This window comes from Pholis gunnellus (genome assembly GCF_910591455.1).
Source record: "Pholis gunnellus genome assembly, chromosome: 24".
In the NCBI taxonomy this organism is placed as follows: Eukaryota; Metazoa; Chordata; class Actinopteri; order Perciformes; family Pholidae; genus Pholis; species Pholis gunnellus.
Genome location: NC_136551.1, coordinates 10635153 through 10660616, shown reverse-complemented (window position 1 = coordinate 10660616; position 25464 = coordinate 10635153). Strand labels below are relative to the sequence as shown.

The 25464-nt window shown below is 49.3% G+C and overlaps 2 protein-coding genes across 7 annotated transcripts in view; both read right to left on the bottom strand.

The window, feature by feature from the left end:
• Nucleotides 1–5661: 5661 nt before the first annotated feature.
• Nucleotides 5662–7975, bottom strand: LOC306715313 (uncharacterized protein; the record flags this gene model as incomplete). The annotated part of the gene is made up of 3 exons (XM_079185630.1): nt 5662–7024; nt 7128–7222; nt 7774–7975. 3 exons carry the CDS (start codon nt 7973–7975, stop codon nt 5738–5740), a joined length of 1584 nt encoding a protein of 527 aa, XP_079041756.1. The 3' UTR covers nt 5662–5737.
• A 539-nt stretch (nt 7976–8514) lies between these two features.
• r3hdm1 (R3H domain containing 1) overlaps nt 8515–25464 on the bottom strand; it is a 31969-nt gene continuing 15019 nt past the window's right edge. For 3 of the 6 annotated variants that reach the window (XM_079185390.1, XM_079185393.1, XM_079185391.1), the window contains 21 exons: nt 23515–23638; nt 22551–22629; nt 22197–22256; nt 21871–22011; nt 21625–21733; nt 21373–21468; nt 21025–21050; nt 20797–20850; nt 20076–20302; nt 19704–19973; nt 19448–19599; nt 18049–18423; nt 17815–17947; nt 15669–15826; nt 15305–15438; nt 13591–13694; nt 12556–12737; nt 11819–11975; nt 10873–10970; nt 10684–10768; nt 8515–9787 (listed from right to left, as the gene is read on the bottom strand). In XM_079185390.1, coding sequence (XP_079041516.1) covers nt 9519–9787; nt 10684–10768; nt 10873–10970; nt 11819–11975; nt 12556–12737; nt 13591–13694; nt 15305–15438; nt 15669–15826; nt 17815–17947; nt 18049–18423; nt 19448–19599; nt 19704–19973; nt 20076–20302; nt 20797–20850; nt 21025–21050; nt 21373–21468; nt 21625–21733; nt 21871–22011; nt 22197–22256; nt 22551–22629; nt 23515–23638 — 3033 coding nt within the window. In that variant the 3' untranslated portion in view covers nt 8515–9518. Of the gene's footprint in view, nt 9788–10683; nt 10769–10872; nt 10971–11818; nt 11976–12555; nt 12738–13590; nt 13695–15304; nt 15439–15668; nt 15827–17814; nt 17948–18048; nt 18424–19447; nt 19600–19703; nt 19974–20075; nt 20303–20796; nt 20851–21024; nt 21051–21372; nt 21469–21624; nt 21734–21870; nt 22012–22196; nt 22257–22550; nt 22630–23514; nt 23639–25464 lie in introns of those variants that run through there. The other 3 variants (XM_079185392.1, XM_079185394.1, XR_013767658.1) reach the window with 3 other exon arrangements.

The window sequence follows — 25464 nt, the reverse complement described above, 5'->3', positions numbered from 1 at the left end:
AGCAGGAGCGTCGCTGTGGTGTGCCACACAGCCAGAAGAGAGTCCGCTTTTCTTTGTCAGCACTGTGATGATATTCAAGCGATCTTTGGAGCTCAGCCTGCAAACCCCCCCACCGACGGCAAACCGTTGGCCTGGTAATCAGCAGCAGGCGGTGGCGAGGATGCGGTGTGCAAAGCCAAACCTGCCCAGACTGATGCCGGGAGAGCTTGGGAGAGGGGGGGGGTGTAGAAGCAGAAGGTGTGGTTGTGTCAGCATCTGTGAGTGTGCTGGAATATGGGAATCCTTCATGCAGATATGAGAGCGTAATGTCAGCGCAGAGCGGCCGACAGACATGAAGCGAGCATATTTCATAACCGTTGGGACGTCCCAGACAATGGGATGGAAATCAAAAGGAGGCACGCTGACCCGCTCACAGCTGGGTCTTTTTCGGGGCTTCTGTTCTGCCTTCCTGAAAGGGAAAGAGTACTTAAAGCAAGAGGTGTGTTGTGGGGTTACTTTGAGCCACTGTGGTGCTGGGATTTAGAGGTTTTAAGTGGCGGGGGGTGGGGGGGGTTTCATACCAACATGTCTTTGATCTACTGAAGTGGCCTCAGGTCTGAGCAGCCTGCTGTGAGTTGGGCTGGTGTGTGTGTGTGTGTGTGTAGTTCAACACATTAAACCACGGTTAGACACGAAAACACTGGAGTGCATAGCCTTCTATTGAAAGGTAATTGTTTTAATGAGATTACGGGTCTGGCTGAGATTAATACGAGAGGCTGTTTAGTTCATAAATCATACTCGCACACTCGCCGTTATATGTGAGAAAGAATATTGGTGTGTACGTAATGAAATAGAATAATGGTCTGCATGTATGTGAGACAGTATGACAATATGTGTTCCAATTACATTCCACTGAGCATCAAATTAAAGGCACGCTGTGGAGTTTCTGACCACTAGTAGCGCTGTGGAGCAAAGCTTTGAGGAGCTTTTTAATCGTGCAAAAGGACACAAAGAAGAATGCGGTAATGCACAGAGATGGTGCTATATGTAATATATTAGGAGCCAAACTTGCCCGAGTACATGCAATGGACTCATTTGCAAATGCAGCAGAGAGTTGGTGGGCCGAGGGGCTGCAGTTAAGAGGGGGGGGATGTCACTTGTCTCTCCCCGATTTTGGTCTGTCTCCACTTATAAAACTCCCATAAAACCAATAATGTTGTGCAGATGCGGACGATTTTACCCGTGAGCTAACGACACAGAGGGCGCAGTATGTGGGGAATGCCTTTGATCAGCGCTTTATGAAGGAGACGGACGCTTTCATGAATTCTGCTGACATTTCCAGGAGACCTTTAATCAAATCAGCGTGTGTTCGCTCTCTTTCGAGGTTAGGTCGCATGTATGCGGTTAGTGTTTTTCTTTTATTGGCTCGGAGATGAGGAGACGCTGTGTCTAAGTGCTTTTTGAACGAACATGTGTACGCTGAACATTTCGTGAACGTATTTCTTAGAGTCAGAATGCGTTCGTACGTTCCGGTACGTTTGGCCGTGAACCCCACCGGCTCGGAGCGTCTCAACCGACCAGCATGTTGGTACCATGTCATCCTCCTTTGGATATATCTATGTGCTTTGTCCCAGCATTAACATTTCACTTAAAGCCAGCGCCATTCATCTTCCCCACGCGACTGATTTCAGCTGCCGACAGCATACAAATGCGCTCATCACACACACACACACACACACACACACACACACACACACACACACACACACACACACACACACACACACACACACACACACACACCTGCATGTGCAAACGCACCCATGCTGGCACATCCTGTTGGCTCACTGGGCCACCGATGGATTCGTGAAAACCTCTTCTCTCTCTCCTCCGTCTGTCACGGCTCTTTTCACCGGACAGAGCGAACAGGGATTCTTTTTTACTATTATGTAAATCTTTCTATTGTCATCCGAGTTTCTTGGATTTCTCCGTTTGTCTGTCGCAGATGTAAAAACGGCAAAGTTCTTACTTTTTTTTGGGGGGGGGGTCCAATTCTGTGTGTTGAACTCAGCGGTTACACCTGAGCCTTCACAGTGTCACGGATCAACCCGGGGTGCTATCATGGTGCGTAATTTGAGGATGGATTACGAGATGGTTCGACCGGTGCCGTTTGTGCGGCGGCTTCAATTCCGAAAATGTCCGTGACCGTTAAATCGCACAGGTGCTTTTCACACAAATCTCAATTATTAGACCTATTTCGCCTCCCGGGACACCACCGCGCGCAGCTTAAAATAAGACAGAGTGCCTCGAATCACCCCGAGACTCACGAATCTTCTGACGCCGTACGGTGCCACCTGAGAAATGGGCCTCTGGTGTTTTTCTGTTCGGGCTAATGGAGCTCAGAGACGAGGGCTCTCACGCAGGGCGGCATAACCTATAACATTATATTTTGGACCAGCTGCAGACAGCGAAGCAGTTCGGCCATTAACTTAATTACAAATCGGTAATGATCCTTCCGCAGGTTCACCTACGCAAAACCTACCACTTTCCTCCACAAACAGTTGAGACGCTAGAACACATGAAGGTCTCAAAGGCCCTTGTTTGCATCCATAGGAAGTCATTGTTTCCTGCTTTAGATTGTGTACACCCCCCCCCCCCCCCCGTCTTTAAATATCCAAGTGCAAAGTAATAGTTCTAAATTCCGGGGGGGGGGGGGGGCACATGTGTCATCCGTGTGTTGCAGCCTGCGGTGTCGAAAGGTTTAACAGGCGTTTCTTCCTCACACCCCCGGTCAGGAGGGAGAGACCGATAATTGCACCGACACATCCTGGATCGGCTCGTAAGTGAGGCCGAGCAGACGTGGAGCCGCTTCATCGCAGCGTCTTATCGTCTGTTCGTCCTCAACTGGAGTCACATTGCAGCGCAAAATATAATGACAAACGCTGATCCTTACTGTTTAAATGATTCCTCTTCCCCTCACAACAGATCCACAATGGCATCCTCTTGCTGTGGCTTGTATATATATATATATGTATATTATATATGTGTGTGTGTGAGTGTGCTGTGGGGATAATGGGGTAACGAGAGGCAGGTGTGACGACGGGAATGAGGGACAGGTGTGCAGGGAGCTGCGAGGTCAGGTGACTGGGAACAACAGGTAAGTAATGGTAGTAATGAAGAGCAGCACGGTAAATGGAATCAGTGGGGTGATACCGATCTGACGGCGCACAGTTTACACATTAATCATTAGTCACACGTGGGTCACATTCGTACAATTCAAGGGGATTCGCTCCGTCTACATTATGGGTCGTAAGTTGCGAGACCAATTAAACACTATTCATCCTTTTTCCACAGCTAACACACACAAACTGTTTTCTTGGTCCGTTGCCCCCAATTTCTCCGACAAGGCTCTTCCATCACAGCTCCCTAATACCCAGACCACACGGGGTTGGGGGGTACAACTCATATCACTACCCACCGTACCCCTCCCGGGCAGGGTGATGATCTGTAAAGAGAATCATTAAGATGCAATCTGTGGCTGCAACGTGCACACACACGTCGCCTGGAGAAGATCATTCATCAGCCGGCGGCCCTCATTCCTCACTGGGAAAGAAATGTGACGCGGAGGCTTGCTGCCTGTCTGCACGACCTCTGACCTCCAAGGTGTGTGTGCCTGAACGTGACGACACGAGCGTACACACAGAAATAGAACAATAGGTGGTCTGGTGGCGATAGGCACCTTCCAATCATGGACCACGGACAGAACGCTGTGTCCCCCAGCACTAAGCACTGCTTTCTAAATTGTTTTGTGCATCTCTTTGTGGTTGTTTTGAGTCTCTTTCTATGTGTTTCGTGTCTCTATAGTCGTTTTGCTTTTCTCTGTAGGCATTTTGCATCTCTTTGTGGTTTTAGGCCTCTTTGTGGTCGCTTTGTGTCTCTTTGTGGTCGTTTTGTGTCTCTTTGTGGTTATTTTGTGTCTCTTTGTGGTTGATTTATGTCTCTTTGTGGTCGTTTTATGTCTCTTTGTGGTTGTTTTGTGTCCCTTTGTGGTCGTTTTGTGTCTCTTTGTGGTCGTTTTGTGTCTCTTTGTGGTTGTTTTGTGTCTCTTTGTGGTTGATTTATGTCTCTTTGTGATTGTTTTGCATCTCTGTGTGGTCGTTTTGTGTCTCTGTAGTTGTTTTGAGTCTCTTCGTAGTCGCTTGCTTTACTTCCCAATAAGAACGGTCAACAGTCACTAGAGCCCGATAGGCCTGTTCAGTAATCCGCCTGTGGTCCAATCACAGCTTTGATCCACAGCAGACCCCGCCCCCCGAGGGAAACATGCTTGGCTTCCTTTTCTGGCCTGCTGCTGTGTTTGACCTCCATCACGAAAGTCATACACGTTATTATTCAAAAATGTAATTACCTAATTATACGTTATGCATAATGAGGAGAGGATGTAATGGAGGACCGGGGAAAACCAAATTCACGCTCTGCTCATTGACCCCTCCTCTCCATTTAACCACGACCCCCACCCGAGTGATGGGTAGTAGTTGAAGACGTGCTATCAAAGGCTCTCTCCTCCCCTCGTCTCCTATGAAGGGTTCTCCTGCTGTAATGTAATTCCTCCGTCCTCCTGGATGTTTCCATTGTGTTCCAGAGCCTCCCCCTAACGACGCCCAGCGCTGCAGCTCGGCAACCTCTTCCACTATGTTCCTATGGTAACAACCCAGAGAGAGAGTGTGTGTGTGTGTGTGTGTGTCTGGGAGATGAGTGATTGTCTCTGTTTGTGTGCGTTCATTACGGCTGTGTGGCTCATTTCTACATAATGAATCAATTATCGAGGCTGTGGAGCGAGCTCATTTGAATAATCTGAGCGAGAGACGATTTAACTGAGGATCTTCACACATCACATGTACGGATCAGTATTTCCTTGGAAGGTGTGTGTGTGTGTGTGTGTGTGTGTGTGTGTGTGTGGGGAGGGGATAGGGTGTATAATGGGACGTCCAGCTGACATCATTCGCCTGCCAATCTGCGCCCTGCTTGCCAAACCCCGGCCTCCATAATAGCTTCACTGAGCAGGACTGTGGCAGCTACAGCTTCTCTATTTTTAACCGGTTCAGCATGCGGGAGAAAGTGTCACACCGCCCCCTACTGTCCAACGCTGGTACATGATACTGATCACAGCACAGCTACAGTGAGATCAGGACATAAACCACCAAGCCTCAAAAGGGGGTTTTGCTTTTTTCTGCTTCAAATTATATTTTGTAATGAAATATATAAAAACACTTCAAATAAAATGATTTATTGCCAATGAATGATTAATTAACCTGTAGTCAAGAGAGTAGGAAGATGTGATTATGTGAGACAGGTTGTCGTCCGTCAATTTTTGCTTTTAATTATCTTTTGTGATTAAGGTGTGATGAGGTTAATTAAGACTTGTCCTCACCGCTGTGAGAACAACCGTGTGGATTAACACCGGTTGTTTAGAGACCTGATTATTAAACAGAAGCTTCACCATAGAGACAAAGGGAAAAGGAAAGCATTTCTATCTAATAAGAGACCTGAACTGAGTTGTCCGAGTAATTGACGCATGTGTAATTAGTATCATTTATTTCTATAGTTGTAATTATTACTTCAAAAATTAAAAAATAACCGCGAGTTTAACAGGAATGTTGATTTCAGACACAAACTGCAGGAGCCGGTTTCTGTGACACGCAGCGCAACTGCCCCGCCCTGTGGTCGTTGATAATACTGCATTCATTCGTGCCCCATTCTTTCAGTTCTGAGGGTCTTTGAGTCGAGCGACTCTCTCCTCCACCCACCTGCAGAACAGGGGACCTGACACCGATGTGCCGATGACGTTGACGCAAGAGTCCTCCAGCGAGTAAAGAACGTTGCGGTACAGCGCATTCGCATCATCGCAGATTTGAATCAGTTTGTGTCTCTCGAGCTGCTCGTCCTCGTCCAAGTCGATCCGATGAACTCTTAACATCAGCAGCCAATACTCCACCAAACTCCTGAGGTCCTCCGATGCCTGCCAGGTCCTTGAGCCCGTCTCAGTCCACGATATCCGCGTGAGGTCGGTGCCTTCGCGGACGACACGCGCGTTAAGGCCCCTCAAGCATGTGTCGAACTTCTGCTTGTCAAACTTTTCGATGTACCTGCAAATGTACGAGTCGACCCAGACGCACGCGTCCCCCTCAGCAGACGGCTCTTCGGTGTCCCCCGCATCGCTCTTTGAGGACATCGAGGCACCTTTGGGTCGGAGGATCTTAGCGGTTAAGGCTGAGCCGCTCTGATCCGGACCCTTACGATAGTCGGTACTGCTGTAGAAGGAGCCCGTCGGATTCTCTCCCCTGATCTCGGGTGCTGAAATCCTGTCTGGTCCGGTGCGTTTTTCTGAAGTGCCGTCTACTGCTGGCTGTGTTGCTGATGTTTCCTCTGCTCTGTGCAGGTCCAGGCCTGATAAGGAAGATGTAAGCCCTGCATTCAGCAGCTCTGTCCTATATTCTGCGGGCATTTCCCTCCTGGACCGATCCCTCGGCTCTTCTTCCCTGTTGCCGTGTGTTTCGCAAAAGCTCCCGGCGGCGGCGGCGGCGGCGGCGGCGGCCAAACTCTCATGAGGAACTTTTCTCCTCGGGGAGGCGGTTCGAGGTTTCCCATTCGAGAGCGGGCTTTGGACTTCAGCTGCCTCACCTGTGGCCTGTGTGGATAAGCCGTGTGAGCTCCCCTCCGGTCCCGGCTTAGCTTCAGAACCTCCGCAGTTTACGGAGCCGACAACCTCGCGGTGAGCCATTCCCCTCGGATTAAGGGATTCTCTCGGTTGGACGGCGGCAGCTCGGGCCGAGACTTTGACGGATTTAAGCTGGCCGGCGCTGAGGATGAGGTCCTGCCTCAGGGCCTGGACGGCGGAGAAGGGCCCCTCCACGGTGGCTTTCGTCTGCTGCGGGGAAGGCCGGAAACGCAGCGACCTGTGAGCCGAGCTCAGACTCTGGATCAGCGTCGACGGATCTCTGCCGAACACGGAGAGGTCGACCGTAGCGCTGTGGACGTACAAAAACACCTGCAGCACAAGAGCACATTCAAATAAACATCCTACATCTGAGAAACATGTAATTGTCAGTCTGGTATAAATTACAGACGAGCAAAACTCCGCTGACACTCACATCTCTAGTGAAGGGGAACACAGTGAGGAGGTACTTGTCTGGAAACTCGTCGTCCTTCATGAGCTGCCGCTTCTTCCGCACCACCCTCTCTGCATCTGCCAAGAGTACCGTACTGGTCCATCAACATCACACTGATGGCTTCATGAAGCCTCTCATAGACCAGTTAAAGCACTCACACCAGCCTGGCAGCACTTCATGTGAACACGTGTTTGATCTGCGTTCAGCTCTCTTACGTAGTTCCCATGGGAGCCAATTAGAGCATACAAACAGGAGACGCATTTGACAATGACTTTAAGGCATTTACGCAGGAATGTCCATTCACGGAGCCGCTTGTCGTCCTGCCGTCACATCCCAGTCGCAGCTGATAAGCGCCAATAAGTAAATAGTGAGTGTTAAAGATGGCGGGTGTTGGTTTATGCTTAGTGACTGAACGTAATGATAAACCTGAGGCACAAACTGGGGCTTCTGGACAAGGAAGTCAACTTAAAAAGTGTCGTTTTTTAAAAGGAGTTTGGCGCGTTAACGATAAACAGTTATTAACCCGTTTATTGTTAACTTATGCTCCTCGCGGTGGACACAAATAACAGACACGCGCTATAGTATGATTAGCTTGTAGCCTGTGTTTAGCTAAAACCCGTTTATTTACCTTCCGCTTTGTCAAAAGTGACAAAAGCGACTCCGGCCATGTTGGTGGGGTACGTGACCGCCTCCACGTCTCCTCCTCGACTCCTCCTGTAACTTAGGAAGTGAATAGTCAGCTTGTCGACCATCCTGCTGACGGGTAACGGGTCGGGCACCCCGGACACGACCACCGTCCTGGAGCTTTCCTCCCTGCGGTCGCTCTCCATTACCGGACGCAGACCGTGAGGCCTAGCAAACACAAGCTAACTGCTTCTTCTTCTAGCTAACTGCTAACTCCTCGCTGTTGCTATGAACACAAAGTTAAGCGTTCAGTTTCACTTTCGCCCTGCCATGTGTTGGTTACATGCTGTAGTAACAGCGTTTGTCCACTAGGGGTCTCTGTTTCTCCACATTTCACCCACCGAGAAGACGGTTTATTCAAAAGTGCTAATTTCATGCGGAAACTAGGCTGCCAAGCAGAGCAAATGTCTCTGCAATGCCCTAAAGGCAGAGATACAAACCTAGAGCAACATTTTCCAAAAAGTTGCTTCACAATGTTGCTACACACACACACACACACACACACACACACACACACACACACACACACACACACACACACACACACACACACACACACACACACACACACACACACACACACACACACACACACACACACACACACACACACACACACACCCTCAGTTTCACATCATTGCTCGACCTTTCAACATTGGAAAAACTTTTCTCAACACGTGTGGTGCAAACATTTATTAGAGTCCAAAAAAAAAGAAAGAAAAGCCACACCAGACACAGAACACCTCTCATGATTCACACAAATAAAATACCCCCCCCCCCCCCACTCCAAAAAAAAGAAGCCAAGTAGTGACAAACTCGATTGCATTTTTCTTGTGCATATAAACATTTTAATTAAATATAAAAGAAAGTGGCCTGGCCGAGTGCAACAAACGGGTACAAGAGGGGGGGGGGTGAATAAAAGAAAATCCAGGCCCTGTCTGATACCGATCAAATCTCCGTTCATCACTTCAGTGCAAATCCAACATTCACTGTGTGTAAAAGTGACTTTAAATAATTCAGGTAGTACATCTATTATTCAGTGTTTATTATTGTCGGGAGATAAATGCCGCTCAGTGTCTCGACTCAGGGGGTTTGGACACGGATGATGGAGTTATTGATGAATGCCAAATAAAAAATAAAACACTTTGATGCGAGTGCTCAGTTCGATACGGTACGGAGGCCCCAATTTCACGTCGTCTTAAGCGGGAACAGAAACATTGTCGAACCAGAAACCAGTAGATCATGTGTACGTTTAGCTCGAGATGCTGCCGTTATGCTCACACACCTGCTATCGAAAGAGCCACAGTGGAATCTCGCTCTCCAAACACTTTCATTTCTGAACAGCAAACTACACTTTTTATTTGTATTTTTCAGGATAGAGAAGGGGCCAGCTCAGCAGCCGCGGACGCTTTTCACAAATAAAACCAAACTCGGGGCCCCGTTGGCCAGAAAAATAATAAAATGAACTAAAATAAAATAAAAGTGAACGATCATTCTTCAAACATTTGATTTTGTGTGTGTATTTGGACAGAGTCTGGGACTTGAACCGAGGCGGTCCAGACCGAGGCAGCAGAGGCAGGTGGTTGGATGTGCGTTTTGCGTGGCGCTCCTTTAAGACGCTCCGAGATGTTTTAGCAGCTATGAGCCGGACCTTGTCCGAGGCCACACGGCTCCCCGTTGTGTCCGGCGCTAGTTCGGAGTTCGAAAGTGGGGTCCGCCGTGGTGGAGCGCGGCGCTCGGGGCGGCGAGTCTGGGGGGTAGCATGGCGAAGATGGAGTATGACGAGGCCAGGCGTCCGCCGGGAGCGTCTCTGGTCTCCGCGCCGCGCAGCCGGGGCTGATGGTCCGACAGCCGCTGGATCAATTGTCCCCCTCTGCAGAGCTCTGCCAGGAGGTGGTGGGAGTCTGTGCAGCCGATCCCCTCCGGAGGACCCGTCACTTCCAGGATCTGACTGCTCACTGCGGGGACACACACACACACACACACACACACACACCCACACACACACACAGATGGCACTGTGAGCAGCAGAGCCAGTAAATAAAACAACTGTCACGGGTGGAGAGAGAAGTCAGACCTGCACCATTGGGAGGCTTCAATAAACTGCTGCTGCCAGCTTTAAAGCTTTAGGTGGACGGTCGGTGCAAATACCCTGCACATTTGTTGTTTTTTTACCAATTTCCTGATGGGTTCCACTTTAAGAAATGCATTGTGAGTTTAAAGATAACGCTGCTTTTCTTACTCCCAGACAGCGTTGACATATTACAGCAGCGCTGTAAGTGTTGAACTTTCCATCGACACCGCGTACGCCCCTCCCCCCCCCCTCCTCCTTGATGATTGTACAAGTGGGATTGTTGCCAAAAGAACCTGAATAATGCAAAAAAATAAATAAATAGAAAAAATACGACGCCATATTCTAAATAATCAGCACATTTGTACTCTCGGCACAAACACCGCCGGGGCTGCAGGTTCCACAGCCAGGTGTGATTTCTGCCCCGTCTGTGAATTTATTCTGCTTACATTCACAAACAAGACGCTTCCCTCCGCAGCTGAGGGCAGCGCAGCTAGCACATTTTGACTCACAACAAAAAGAAAACTGACGTTATTTCAATCTGCTAAATAGAGCACACAGCAGCTGAGTTCATCACGTTTTCTGATCGACATCCTGACGCTTCACTCCTGGACTTTTTTTTTTAATGAAGCCGGATTTTTCTAGCAATATAGAAATCACTTTCATGCTTCTCTCTGTACAGGGAAGGTCAACTTTCGGTTGTGACCTCTAATTAAATAGAAAAATGGCCGCCGTTGGCTCGAGGTTTACTAAACTCAAGCCTCCCTCTGGACTTCCTATTACCTGCTTCACCTACACTGAGATCTGAAGACAGAGGTTTTCTGCTGGCCTTCCTCCCATGACCGCTACGCCAAACCCCCAGTGGACCCTGAGGAGACAAGAGGAAACCAGTGAGGTTATCCGTGGAGGAAATGACTCTCATGACTGATCCATTAGAACATTTTATACTTTATATTTTTGTATGCGCCTGACCTGGTGTTTGGCCACTATGTGTGCGGTGTGGATCAGCGGAGGTCTGATGGAGGGTTTGTACTGCAGAGGTTGGCCCAGTAGAGAGTAGTGTGCTTCACCTAGACGGCACAAAAAGAAAAGTTAGCACGAGCGGTGGCGCTTCAGGTCAGTCGAAACAAGAAGGTGAACGTCCACTGTGAGTTCATACGGAGTGAGATTTGAGCGAACTAAAATGTACTACATGGTAAATCACTTGTACGTTCGTCTGTAGTTCATGAGCTTGCAACCTTGCCCTCTTTTTAGGTAGCTAGCGTTAGCTAACTTCTGCCACTCAAACATTGGCTAACTAAGCTAGTTGGCTAATTGGGTAATTCCAGCGACACAGACAAGGCATTAAAAATCTAAGATTTGACATTCATTGGAAAGAGTTAAAATCTCTTTAGCAGCACGCTATAAGGTGGTTAATAGTATTTAGCAAGTCAGCTAACATTACATTAGCTAAGCTTAGTTAGCCACTGCTTACATGGCTAGCTAGCTAGCTAGCGACTAAGACGGCTCGGATGCAAGCTAATAAAAGTACAAACTAACTTAAAAATAATGCTTTTATTAAGATTCATGACACTAAATATGTAACCAAAACTGTATACACTACTTAAGTGTGGCTGCTTAGCACTCTACCAGTGCTTCCGTAGCTCCCTAGCAGCAGATAGCCAATCAGAAACGACCTCCTCCGATCATGTGATTGGCTAAACAGAGCGTACGGACCAGGGATGGTGAGCGAGGAGCTCATTATGTGTCCTCGCGTAGATAATTTACTAAGCACTAAATAGTTTTTGGTTTGCTCAAATGAAATAATTTTTGCATGAAAACGTCTCTAAAATATAATTAACATGCACAGAGAAATACAACTCCAGAGGTCTGGATTATCCTGATGATGTGATTGGTGAGGCGGCCCCTTGTGTCTGACCTTGTCCACTGTGGCAGAAGGCTGTAGGGAGCGGCGGGTGGTGGTGGTGCGGGTGGCGTGCCATGACAGGGATGGACGAGATGCCTGACGGGAGGCCCTTGAAGCTGGGCGGCTGGCCTGGCGAGGGAGTGAGCGCCGGGGACAAGGGCAGGCTGCTCTACACGCAACACACCGGCGGTGAGGCGACGGGGGGGGGAGGAGAACACAGAGACACTTTCATTCAAAAACAAGAAGGAAAGCAAACATCGCTGTTTCTCTCCCCTGCAAAGTCGTGGCTTTAATGTGCCGTTCTAGCCACATTAGTCCCCCCCAATGTACCGTTACGCCCTAATGCTCGGGACTATTTTCTCCTCATTGTCAAGCTACGCCCGCACCAGCGACTTCATTTGCGGAACCTGTTTACTGCGACATTTAACCCGCCCGCAGGAGGATTTTGGCAATTCCCGCGTCACTGTCAGACTCAGACAACCAAAATAAATTGCCTCCCAAATTGCTTTCTTGTGACCGTCTCAACTTCCCGACACATTCCGTGTTGTCCTGTGTGGCGAACACTACCTGAGCAATTTCATAATTTAATCTAACACTGTTGGGAAATTGTCGTTGTCAAGTGAAAACCTCTGGGCCACTGAGCAAGACAACCCTCAAAAAGGTTATTAAAAGGTTATAAATACAATCTCGTGAGTGCCGTTTTATTGAACATTTGGACGCTGTCTGATGCACATGGGCTGCGTTTGTACCTGGGTGCTGTCTGGAGGCGCGGGGAGCTCAGCGGGCCTGCGGCTGCGCTGGTGCTCGGTGCCCGGGTGTTTGTGGCCGGGCTGTTTACGCTGGCAGGGGGAGGGGGCCCGGGGCTGCTGGCAGGAGGGCGCCGTCATTTGCAGCATCACCATGCCGCCGCCGGGGGCCGGGGGTAACAACCCTGCACGAACGCACATGGAAAAAAACTACTTCAAAAAACACAAAAGACAGGAATTGAAACATAGTGTTGAAAATAGGCAAATGAGGTCAGGCAGACATGGTAAAACACTTAATACTGTTTCTTTTATTCATCATTTATTCATCATATTTATGCTGATAGACTAAATGGGGTGAGCATTTAAGTTCTAAGAGCCTCCATTATGAGGCCACATGAAGCAAGAACAGTCCATTGCTGCTAAAATCCTCTAATAATGCTGCAGATCCATTTTATCCAGATTATTTTATTCATTTTTGACGCATTAATGTGAATAAAAAAACCTAACAATCAGAGAACCTTCTGCTCCGTGAACTCAAAAAAAGAGAAGAAAATCCATCTAATTAATTTCTGTTTACAAAAAAAATGGTGTTATAAAATGTGCAGAGCCGACGCCGCTGTTGATTTATTAATCATCACCGACAACAGTTGCAAGGACAATAGATGTTTGGACTTAAAATCGGGCCCCGGCCAATTAAAAGTCTGCCTGTGATGCTGTGAGTGAGGCGGCCCGCGAGACCTTCATCCAACCTCATTACTGACAGGCGCTGGACATGACGGCTCCCTCCATCGCCCCCCCCCAATAACAATCAGTCATGAATAATAAAGGTCATTAGTAAGGAGACGGCCCCACCTGGACGGCCATTCTCTGAGCCCTCGGAAAGCCAGCACATGAAAACACGGCTCATTACGGCAACTTTTATTCCTATAAACTACGCTTACTTCGCCTTGGTCTATTTATCCGCTGTTGTCGACGTACCGGTCGACCTACTGGCTGTTCAATCCCAGCACAGCTCCGGGGGGGTCGGGGGGGACGTACCTGCATACTGCTGGCCTGGGTGCTGCTGGGAGACGCAGGGGGACGAGGTCTGAGAAAACTGGAGCTGCTCCATCATCTGGGCGGGCAGGAAACTCACCGTGGAGCTGCGAATACACAGAAGGAAGTGTTTCACAACGGGGCTTTCTGCAGCGTTCACGGTAAATGGGACTGAAAGGATGGATTAACCAATTAACGGCCTGGATCAGAAAACATGTGATTTGGCTCCCCTTCCTCTGCCACATGTAGGCTCATTGGAATGTACCGCCTCCGTCTGTTTGGAAAGGTGACCTGTATATTTCTCGCGAGCCAATCAGAGCAGACTGTTTACGGGATGAGGTCTTAAAGAGACAGGCGCTAAAAACAGAGCGTTTCAGAAAGAGGGTGAATACAGGTTTATTCACACATTATGAGAGAAATATTTAGTTTTTTTACATTAAAGCATGTAGACATATTCTAGTATAAACCTAAAAGTATAATATGTCCCCTTTGAATGTTAGATGCCTCAGCAGCAGCAGTGCATCTGGTGCTCCGGAGCCTCAGCACCTGAAGAAGAAGTAGTCCAACACGATGCTCACGCCTCTGTGATTACAAGAGGACTTCTAAAAACCTGCACAGATGTATACGTCCTCCCCGCAGATGGGGTATTAAATTTGAAATTTAACTTTCAAACTCCATCTGCAAAAGCAGGCGCTCGGCTCCGTGAGCAAACCCGCCTGCAGGGACTCGTGTCCAGCTGGTGAGAAAGCGGGCTGCAGGTGGACAGCCGGGCCTCGGGGGAGAACGCTGAGCTGTTCGAAAACTCGCTGCCGCATAAATCATGTTTTTTTCCATGCCGACTGCCCTACTAAAGCAGCCTCGTTTTACAGCTGGGACATGAGAGAGGGTGACCTCTCTCCCATGTGTGTGCGCACACATTGTTCTTTCTGCAGGTGACGACTATCGTACATGGCCGTTTCTCCTCGTCTGGCGCTTGTCATGTGTACGAGCGCGTCCCAGCGGCGCTCCCCTACACCGCCATCCAGATTGATTGGGTCCGCGGAGGTAGGAGCTAATTACATGTTTTTGCTTTTCGGTGAACCAGTTCTATCAATCAGCCCGTAATGAGAGCGCGCGGCAGAGTACCGGAGGAAGACGGGGAAGGCTCTTTGAGAGGACGTTCATCAGCTACAAGCACCCACACACACACAGGGAATAACGATGACCTTGACTCGGAGGCTTTGGGGATTCACCGTCAGGTCTATAAATAAGAGGCACCTGCAGCATCACGTACCTGCAAATCGGTTTCTGGGACAAAGTACATTTACAGGCGAGCCAATCGAGTTTCATCTGAAGCAGCTTCAGCTATTAGCGACCGTCTTCAATAAAAGGAGGGACATCAATCAAGAGCGGGTTTATTATCAGGTCTCATTAAAAAGCCCTTCAGAATGATTTCTTAATGGATCAATGTAAACTGGGTCATGGTAAACTAATCACTCCCGTATATTAAAGTATCAATGCAATAAAACCACTCTTTAAGCTCCTTCGTACTGGGCTTCCTGCGAGTAGAACGAAACCTCTTGAAATGAAAATCGTGCTTTTATTTTGAAGGAACGGTTGTACACCGGTTTCTCTTGAAAAGAGATCTCCATGAGATATGATCTCGAGCGAGTCATGAAGCTCTTTTCTTGTGGCCTTAGTGACGTGCAGAGCGCCGGCGGTCGATTGGACGGCGTACCTCATGGTGGTGTGCTGGTTCGGGGGGAGCAGGCTGTAGCAGGGCTGCATGCCGGCCATGGCCACCGCCCCCTGACCCGGCTGACAGGACACAAACACTGGCTGCTGGTACGTCTGCTGTGGCACAGAAACCTGCTGCAGGAAGAAAAAAGAAGCTAGGTGATCATGGAAAGCAAGCAAATAAAGCAACAAAACCAGAGAAAACTGGCTTTATTGGCTAAATCCAGCACTGGATAAAAGCAATAAAGTCAGAAGTTGTTTTGTATTCTTTCTAATCTTAAGGACAAATGACTCAAAAGCCAACGCTGGTTTTCTCCAATCAATACCGAACAAAACGAGCTGAAGAGAGCGAAGCGAAAAAGTACCTGATAGGACTGCATTGGATTGTACTGGACCATCATGCCTTGCATCTGGTTGCCCATATTGCTTTGCTGGTTGCCGGTGAGAGCCAGGCTGGACGTCGGCTGCATGCCCACTATGGCCTGGTAGCTGGACGCCGGGTTGGGCATCATGGCTTGGTGCACTGAGGCGAGAGAGAAAGGCACCGAATGAAGAGGAGACCAAGACATCGCCATTAATATTCACATTTAGAGAAGGGACAGGAAGGAAGCGGAGGATTGAAAGACGGTGGAAGTCGAGCAGGTTTGAGGCACTCGGGGATAAATGAGAAAGTCGATATATTTAGGTTCAGCGCGGTAAACAGAGAGGTGGCGACACGTTTCTATAGCGCTGCTTAAAAACCCATTTAGAGACGGAAAATGAACGCACACAGAGGAGACAAAGTCACGCGGATCCGTCCTGAGGGGGAAGGAGGGGGGGGAATCGAACGCTTAAATGTCAAGGTGACAAAAAGAGACATCTGAAAAATAGCGTCCCTCGTGACACACACACACACACACACACGGTAATCCAATGGACAAAAAGGAGAGGACGTCCTTTTGTGAAGGTGTCTTTACAGTCTGCCGCCCTGGGAGAGAAAAACTAGACAATGAGAGTGCTCGGTGAGGAGGGGGTGTGTGTGGGGGGGGGGGGGACTATTTTTATCCACCCTTCGCTCACCAACCGAGCATGAAATGATGGTACTATCAAACGCGCCCCCCCCCCCCCCGTTTTATTCCCGTCCTGCTCGGTCCTCCGTTACCTTGTTGCCCGACTGAGACGCGTCCCGCGAGGGTGAGGGAGTGAGGGGCTGAAAAAGAGACCGGTTCACTGTGAGATTCATAGAGGTCTCTCAGACAGCGTCCCGGCCCCGCATCCCGCCTCTCGGGCTCGGCGTGCTTCAGACTCAAGAGGCCCAAACAGAGGACAGGCTGCCGTCCACCTGCCGCATTTAAAGTATGCATCGCATCAGTCCTTGAAAGGATTTTCCCCCCTTTGATTGAAAGTACACTTCACCATATATTCGTTCTAGCAATGACATTTAGTTTATATTAAGATTAAACACAAAACTATTCACTTTGTTATCAAAGATGACAAAGAAAAGCAGCAAATCCCAATATTGGAGAAGCACCTTTTTCAATCTTGATGATGTTTTCATCGCTCCTTAAGAGAAAACAAAAGCTCCGTCGCATCCTCCTCCTGGCGACGACAAATGAAGTCGGTCATTGCCGAACAGTGAAGAGGAAGGAGGACCAGCGCGCCGCATAGAATACCATTTTCTCCCAGAATGACCATGACTGCAGCCGGAGCCCTGCGGCGGCGGTCTGATGCAAGGCGGTGGAAACATTCACAGGTGTCTCTGTGGACGCCCGACTGCGCCGGCAGAGAATCCCCACTGATTACTGATTTATTGTGCGCAGCCCGTGCTGCAATATCTTCACCTTTAGTCGTCTTATATATCTTTATTTTTTAAATTAATACACAGAAAAAGGAGGGAAAAACAAGGCACTGAAGTCATTTTTTCCCTGAGAAATAATTGCTGTCCTTTGCCTTTGTAGGTCAGCTTCATTTGTCCACCGTCTTATTCCCCGGGTCCCCAGCAGGGAAGCCGCATTTGCTGCCGACAGATGACAGAATAGTGCCGCAGCCACTTACAGAGTGCGTGCGTGTGTGTGTGTGTGTGTGTGTGTGTGCACGAGCGTGCGTACAAGAGTCGCAATCGTGGGCGACATCACATCCAGTTAAGCGCGTGCGTGTGTGAGGAAGACCGAGCAGGAGCTAACAATCTCATCTCCTGTGGCGAAAAAAAGAAAAACAGAATAATCAAGTGGATGATTCCCGGGGAGACGTGTGAAAAACAAACAGGAAAGAAAAGGGGGGAAATATTTGTCCGTCGGACTCCCTTGTGAAGAAACACACGAGAACAACAAATAATGTAAGAGAGGAAGAAGTCTGTTGGTTTAGTGCGACTCTTGATGCGGCGGCGAGGCTGAGAATTCTACGGGAGAAGCAGTCGCTCGGCATCAGAGGCCGCAGACCTCGTTCATTAAAACCTCCTTTGATTCTTCTGCGTTAACTAAGATCATCTGGTAAGAAAACACTGTTAACGTGGGTGTTAAAGCGTGTTCGTACCTTGTTGCTGGGGCAGGCTTTGGCTCTGAGGGCAGTTGTAGGGCAGCGGGTTGACGGGGGGCCGGTAGTGCTGCTGCTGCTGCTGGGCGGAGCAGTGCGGGTGGTGGGCCGACGAGCAGTAGCACGCCGACATCTGGAAAGACACGACAAAAGGAAACTCCAAGAGCTGTGCGACACCGTTGGAATCCACGTGGAGGATTGGTCTTAAAGCCGCGGGATTAGATGCCACCCTACCTGCTGGACAGGCTGTTGGATGTAGGCGTGCTGCTGGAGCAGCTGCTGGTTCAGCGCGGACCCCGGGAAAGCGGCGGGGCCCGGCGTGGAGCTGGGGTACGCGTGGTTGGGGCCCGGGGTCGGGAGCGGGAGCGGGACGGGCTGACCCTGCAGCAACCCCGGGTGTCCCCCCGGCGGCCCCGCCACCATGTAGCTAGCGACCTGCGGGTGCTGATGCTGCTGCTGCTGTGCTCCCTGCAGCACCATGGGGGAGGCGTGGTGGTGGTGGTGGTACACGGCGGGATAGTGGCGGGCGTCCGCCGCCGAGGCCCCGCCGTCGCTGGGCGGCTGCTGCGCCAGAGTCATGTGACTGAACTGAGCGTTGAGCGCGTCGGGCTGGAGAGAGAGAGTTCAGCGTTAACAAACGTCTTGAATCGTAAAATCCGCTCAGAACACAAACACAGGGAGTCTAAATCTGACCCGGGGTCTGCGGGGACAAAGAGTCCAAAAAGCCAGCTATTTATCTCGCGGTGTGGCCGTCCGGCTCACTTCTGACATGTTGTTGGAAATAAAAGGTGTTTTTTTTAGTCATGGATTATTCAGAGCCAACATCTGGTGATGAATTAATTATTAATGGGACTTTCCACGGGCGTAATTAGTGGCAGAGGCATGTCTTTCACTGAAACCAGGTCAAAAATGAGGTCAAGTGAATGCATGATCTATATACGCCGGCTGGATTCAGATGCACCTTTCCAATGAGAGACTAACTGAACAGTTGAGCGGCGGCATAATAAGACGGTGTGCGTTGAAGCTTGAGAGGAAAAGGTAATGCTGGATTTCAGGGAGCATTAATAAGACTCGCGTTGTTAGATACAGCAAAAGATAACTTTATAACAAATAATAAACTGGTATAGAGGTCTGACACGAGGGGGGAGAGTAATAAAATGGAAGAAAGGAGTTCTGTACCACAGTGTACTGTTGGTTAGGACAGACGGGCAGGAACTGAGGAGGAGGAAGAGAATACGAGACCGTTGGGTTGTTAACAGGCTCAGAGGACAGCTGGAGAGGAGGACAGATCGGCTGAGGAAGGAAGGAAGGAGGGAGGGAAGGAGGGAGGGAGGGAAGGAGGGAGGGGGAGAGATGGGAGATGAGACAGGAGGAAGGACGCTGGTAAAAATCGGTGGGAGCCTCAACTGACCGTTTGCTAAACCCCTTTTACGTCTTCACTTCTATTTTTGCAAAGGCCTTTAGGACGAGGCCTGACTGAGGACAGCTTCTGGTGGGAGGGGCTTATCAAACTCAGTGAAGCTCCTACCGTCCTATCAGCTCCCAATTCAACACTATTAGTTAGTGAGGTTAGAACAAACACTTCACATGAGGAATGAGGAAAGATTGAGGAAACGTAGCCCCGCCCACTGACCTGGGAGTGCAGGTGATTGGCCGGCTGCTGCGTCGGGGCGGAGATGTGCTGCTGCAGGGTTTTGCCCTGCTGTGGGTTCCTGCCAGCGCCGGGCGCCACGGAGGCCGGGTTATAGACTACCGCGCTGCCGTCGGGGTGGATGAAAGGCTTGCCTGTCCGATTCAATTCAGAAGAGAGAGAAAAACACAATTCATCATCGCACGGAAGGAAACACTTGAATTCTTCAGGATCCCTGTGCCTTCGTGGGATCACCCACCTGTGTGCGGGTTGACCAGAACGCTGCCGGGCGGGATGCCCGAGGCCTCCAGCGGCAGCACGTAGTAGCTGGTGGCGTTCGCGGCCGACGGGGGCTGCGGCGGGACGCTCTTGATCGCCTCGGGGCGCCCGGGGCCTCGGGTGTCGGTGGCCGGGTGGATCAAGGGCACGCTGGGGATGCTGGACCAGGACGGGGCCGAGACCGGGAGAGACAGCTGGGGACGGGACAGCGAGCTGGACGAGGAGCCGACGCTGCTGCACGATTCCGAGCCTGAGGGGAGGAGGGGAAAACAACGAGGTCATCGTCTGCGTCCTGCGTTTCCTCAGAATTGAGGAGGAGGAGCATCTCTTGCGGGTAAATTATCCGTCTTGCCTGTCTTGGAGAGCCTCCCGGTGCTCTTGCTGCTGGCCGTGCTGTCCCCCCGCACGAGGGCGGGGGAGATGCCGCTGAAGCTGCTGGCCTTGGTGATGGCGGGCCGCGGGGCGAGCCGGTTGGAGCTGTCCGAGCTGTCGGTGCTGCTCCACGGCCGCGGCTCGCCGTGCCGCGGCTCCGTCTCGGAGCTGCTCTGGCGGCTTGCGCCCGACCGACCGGCCCGTAACCTGATATGAAATGGAAAAAAGCCTTTTTAACCCTTTTAGATTAAACAATATATTTAAAAAAGAAAATCCATTTCTTTGTATATTTAACATATTATGTTAGGATTTGGATCCCTCTTGTAACTGAACCGTTTCACGATGACGTTCAATATTATAAATGGAAAACTGTTAAAAACAAGAAAGGACGTATTTGTATTTTGACTCCAGACTGCAAAGCCTGATCAAGAAACGATGCCGTTTCAAAAATAAAAGTCACGGTGTAATCGGCGAGCTCTGGGGTTGCAATAGGCCGTCCCACACGGGCAGAAAATCCCATTTAACAGAAGCTTCTCCCCCCCCCAAATCCTCAGATCAGCACTCCTGCTTCCTGAACAAGCCGATTAAGGCGCACGCCGATTCAAAGGGCTCTCTCCGCCTGCGGTCGCAGCCATCTGAAAAGGAGCTGAGTGATGTGTGACGGAGGGTGGTGGGTGGTGGTGGTGGGGGGGGGGACCTACCTGAACATTTGCCGCCTCTGCTGGGTGCTCATGCATGCGCCTTCATCCTGAGCGCTGAGGGAGGGAGAGAGAGAGAGAACCACCATTTTAAAAAAAGAACAGGATGGAACATCATTTAAAAAGGAGAAGCCATCTGAAGAGCTTCAGCTCTCTTATTGGCCAATTAACTGACAATCTATCATCCTTAGATTTAGCATCAGGAGTCAGTGAGATCATGTGACTACTTACCTCCGGTCTAGCATGAAGTGATCTCCCTGTGGGCGGAAAAGAAAATCACAATTCAGTTTGTTCTTGTTGGCATTTTCAAGAGACTTTTCTTCTTTGCATTCACTGAAAGCTGCGTTATGATCATTTGGGCGTAAAGATGTAAAGATGACGTGGACCTCGTCAACGCATCGATGCGGACTTGATAGATTTAGCACCACATCAGCGAGAGAAAAATAAATTCATAAATCCAGCGGCGGTAATTGGGAGCGAGAAATGCGACTAAATTTGCACATGAATAGAGACGACACAAAGATTTGTGCAACATGCCCGACTCCCCCCTCCTCCCCCGCCTACACAAACAGCTCTCACATCATGTGCGAATATCCTTTCTCTGGCTCGCTGGTACTCCTCCTCCCTCTCCTCCATCGATTTGCTCCTCTTGTCAGCTTTCAAACGCATTCGAATCTGCCGACACACACACACACACACACACAAATGTCAGGGATGCCAGATTGTCCCACTCTTACCAACATGTCAGAAATGAAAGTGACAGCTTGGTAGAAAGAAAAAACAACATTCTTACACACACACACACACACACATAGAAAATAAAACACCTACCGTGCTGTCTTCGCGATCAAAGCTGGAGTTGTCTCGTTTGAGAATGTAGCGTTTCTGAAAATCGTCCGCCCTGTCGTCCTTGATGTGCTCTGAGAATTTCTGATCGGGTCTGTCGGTGAGGGAGGGGGGGGGGTACCCAAGTTTTCAGCGGTGGCTTAATTTCAAGCAGACGCTGACAGCGAACATATGTTAACCAACTTTACAGATGTGTCGATGGGCTGAGGCAGTGTAGTGCACGGGGCTCACATTCTGGTGTTGGTGGTTTTGTTGATCACCACCGACTTCCCGCTGGGGTCCACGTTGTGGTCCATGCCGAAGTAGGCGGCCACTCGGTGGAGCAGCATCCTGTGGTAGGACGTCATGGGCGGGAACTTTCTCTTATGGCTTCTGGAGGGACACACCGAGGCGGTTCACGGATCAGCTACATGGTAGAAGTCTGTTGTTCTACAGCGACACCACTACTTACATGACCATAGGCGACAGTAAGGTCAGCTGCTAAATAATATCTAATATATATATATATATATATATATATATATATATATATATATATATATCTCGTTGTGTCTTACTCATTATTGCTGATGAAGTCCAAGATGTCCTGTTCCAACTTCAGTAGCATGATTCGATCCCTAAATAGACACATGACACACATTTAGGTTGTTTTCGAGACATCAGAAACGCATAGATTGGGCTCATAGTGATTTATGTTATTACTCGTTAGGTCATAAGAAACATAATCAATGATCAGATAGTAGCAGTGAGTTCACATCCTAACGTAGCACAATAAAATCATCTCCATCTCTGTGTCTTCATAGGGTATGGTGAATACTGTAGCTAGCAAGCTAACGGCTAGCATGCTAGCCAGCACGGATAAAGCTACTTCATTCATTTGAGGTGTGTGTGTGTGTGTGTGTGGAGCGTACCTGGGGTTGCCCTTCAGCGTGTTGACCAGGAACTCGTGGAGATCTATCCCAGTGGAATCTGTGTAGTCTTGACTGGAATCTAACCAAGAGAGACACAGACGACGTTCAGAGATTCCACCCTAAAAACGTCATTTTCTGACTATAATGTCATTCATACGAATATGAATAATATGTTCCGGGCCCGTTATTGCCACAGATGAACGATGAACGGCCGTTATTCGACTATTTGTGAAGAAAAAAAAGGAAAAAAGGAAAAGTCTGAGGGTGACGTTGCTATTTGGTGGTGGTTATTGGTGATAAAACATTAATCTGGCAGCTTGTATCAGCAGCAGTGAGCTCTGCCAGCTGAACCATTTAAGAAACGAGGAAGCGGTCGGGTGACGAAGTTGACACCAAAAAAAAAAAAAGGCGACAAAAAGGATGGGACCCATGGGGGGGGGGGGGGGGGGGCATGTCTGGTGGCTATAATTGGCGGCTGCCTCATCAGCGGCGAAGCGGACACCTTTTACTCCGCCTGTGGGAATCCGTATAATTGCTTAACACCTTGAGCTCGTCGCAATTAACTGAATCACGGCAATTATCGGCCCGTAATGAGATATCATTCCGAACGCAGGAGCGCTTTCGGACAAACCTGAGGGCACTGAGGAAAAAAAGAAAAGGAGGAAAAGTTTACTTTTGGTAAAAGATATAATTATAAGGATGAGACGTGACATTGATTATCATTAAAGCATCTGGATTCATTTTAAGTGACGCATGCGACCAATAAATATATATTAAAAAAAGTGCGATTCTATTTATAAATAGAAGTTCTCTATGTGTGAATTCCATTTTACGCATCTCTCACGGGGTAAGCAATGTTTATAAATGAGGCCCCGGGTGTTCCTGATGTAAAGAAAAGCCGAGGTGCTGATGGGAAGATTTCTGCCCCGAGTCTCCTCACAACCCAAAATCTACATTTCCTCACCTCTCGAAAGCATCTTTCTCTGCGTTTTCTCGGGCTTGTCCGCCTTGTCGCAGCCGTCCTCTTTCTCCGCTCGGTCCTGCGTGGCTCGCTCTTCCTTTTCAGAGGGCTGGAGGGGAGATCCGTCCTGCAGGGCGGGCAAACACAAACTCCGGTTGAGGAAAGAAAAACTAAAAAAAAAGACCGATTCACGCCTGAAACGGATCTTGCTGGGGTATTTATTATTTATTAAATGCGTGTTACCACACACACACACACACGCAGCATTTTACAAGAGCTTCAAATACCAAATGTGACCCGAGTGCTCTGATCAAAGAACGGGCACGAGGTGGTTCATTTACAAACGAGGCACTAAATATGAGGGCGTTTGATTCTCCTGGAGGTTCTAGGTTAGTTAGAGGAATATCATCACAGCAATAAACCCGGTTTCATCCAAACATGAGTCCGTTAATTCCAAACCACACATGGAAATCATTGTGTCAGATGATGAAAGAACATTTCAGTCCTCAACAACAGTTCGCTGTAATCCTTTGACGGTAAAAAATAAAATAAATTGACAATCTGAATGGAAGATGTTTTGGTGAGATCTATTAAAAACGGCCTTGATTTACCCCAGTCTTCCTCGCCACACACACACACACACACACACACACACACACACACACACACACGACTCAGAGCAGAATCTGATTTGCTTTTCAGCCGATCCTACAAAAGGCTGAAAGGAAAGCTGGAGAGGCGCACGCCGCAAAGTAGATTAAACGCACAACGGTGGGAGGCCGACATCAGAGCGCGCGCGCGCGTGTGTGTGTGTGTGTGTGTGTGTGTGTGTGTGTGTGTGTGTGTGTGTGTGTGTGTGTGTGTGTGTGTGTGTGTGTGTGTGTGTGTGTGTGTGTGTGTGTGTGTGTGTGTGTGTGTGTGTGTGTGTGTGTGTGTGTGTGTGTGTGTGTGTGTGTGTGTGTGTGTGTGTGTGTGTGTGTGTGTGTGTGTGTGAGAGAAACGAATGAATGAAGGAGAGACGAGGGCGACCTGGTGGCGGGAGAGCAGCGCATGACCAGGGGATGTAAAAAAAGAAGAAAAAAAAGGTCACGAGTTCGATCCCCGTAACAGCTGCGGAGCAAGATAATGAGACGCTGCGTTCTGCTTTCGTTCCAGTATATATATGTGAAAATGTAATATGCAAATGAGGTACGCGACTGACTAATTGCCTCAGCGAGACTGGGAGAGAACGAAAAAACTGCGTGACAGCCAGTTCATACGCACGTGTGTGTGTGTGTGTGTGTGTGTGTGTCAAAGCAAAAGGATTCTTTTTTTCTTCTTCTTTTTCTCCCCTGGCACGACGCGGTGATGTTTTGCTACTCAATGCCACCCTCGGCATCACACGGAGGCCGCCCGGTTGATGTGCAGCTGTTGCGAGCTGCCTCGTTTGTTCCGACACCCATTTACCTCGAGATAAAGGAAAAGCAGCGTGAAGACGAATATGTAATGAACGCCCTGTCAGTCTCAAAACAAAAAAAACAAAGAAAAAAAACCTCGGCTGTCGGCCGTTGATTGGAGTTGACAGCGGGAGGGGAGGGGAGGGGGGGAGGGGGTGTCATTTTAATCGGGGGTGCCTCGGACGGTCTTTAGATCCGTGCAGCCTTTTGTTAACGCGTACGGTTAGACATCGGAGACAATAATGCAAACTACGGGGAAACGTTCAGATCGGATCACGGTCTGAACGGGTGTTCTCACAGCTCAAGGCGCTCTCCCTCTTCGTCTCTTTATTGCTTTACCTCGCCTCCTCCAGGTTAGTCTGCCGCAGATGGAGTCTCGACTCCGGGTAGCGGGGGCGGGGTCGGGGAGGAAATACCGGGAGTATTCAATTAGAGTGCTCCACAGCTCCTTCGCAGCTAACGTGCGGAGATTGTAATTTCCCCGACATGATTGATGGCGGCAATACGAGCCGTCGCG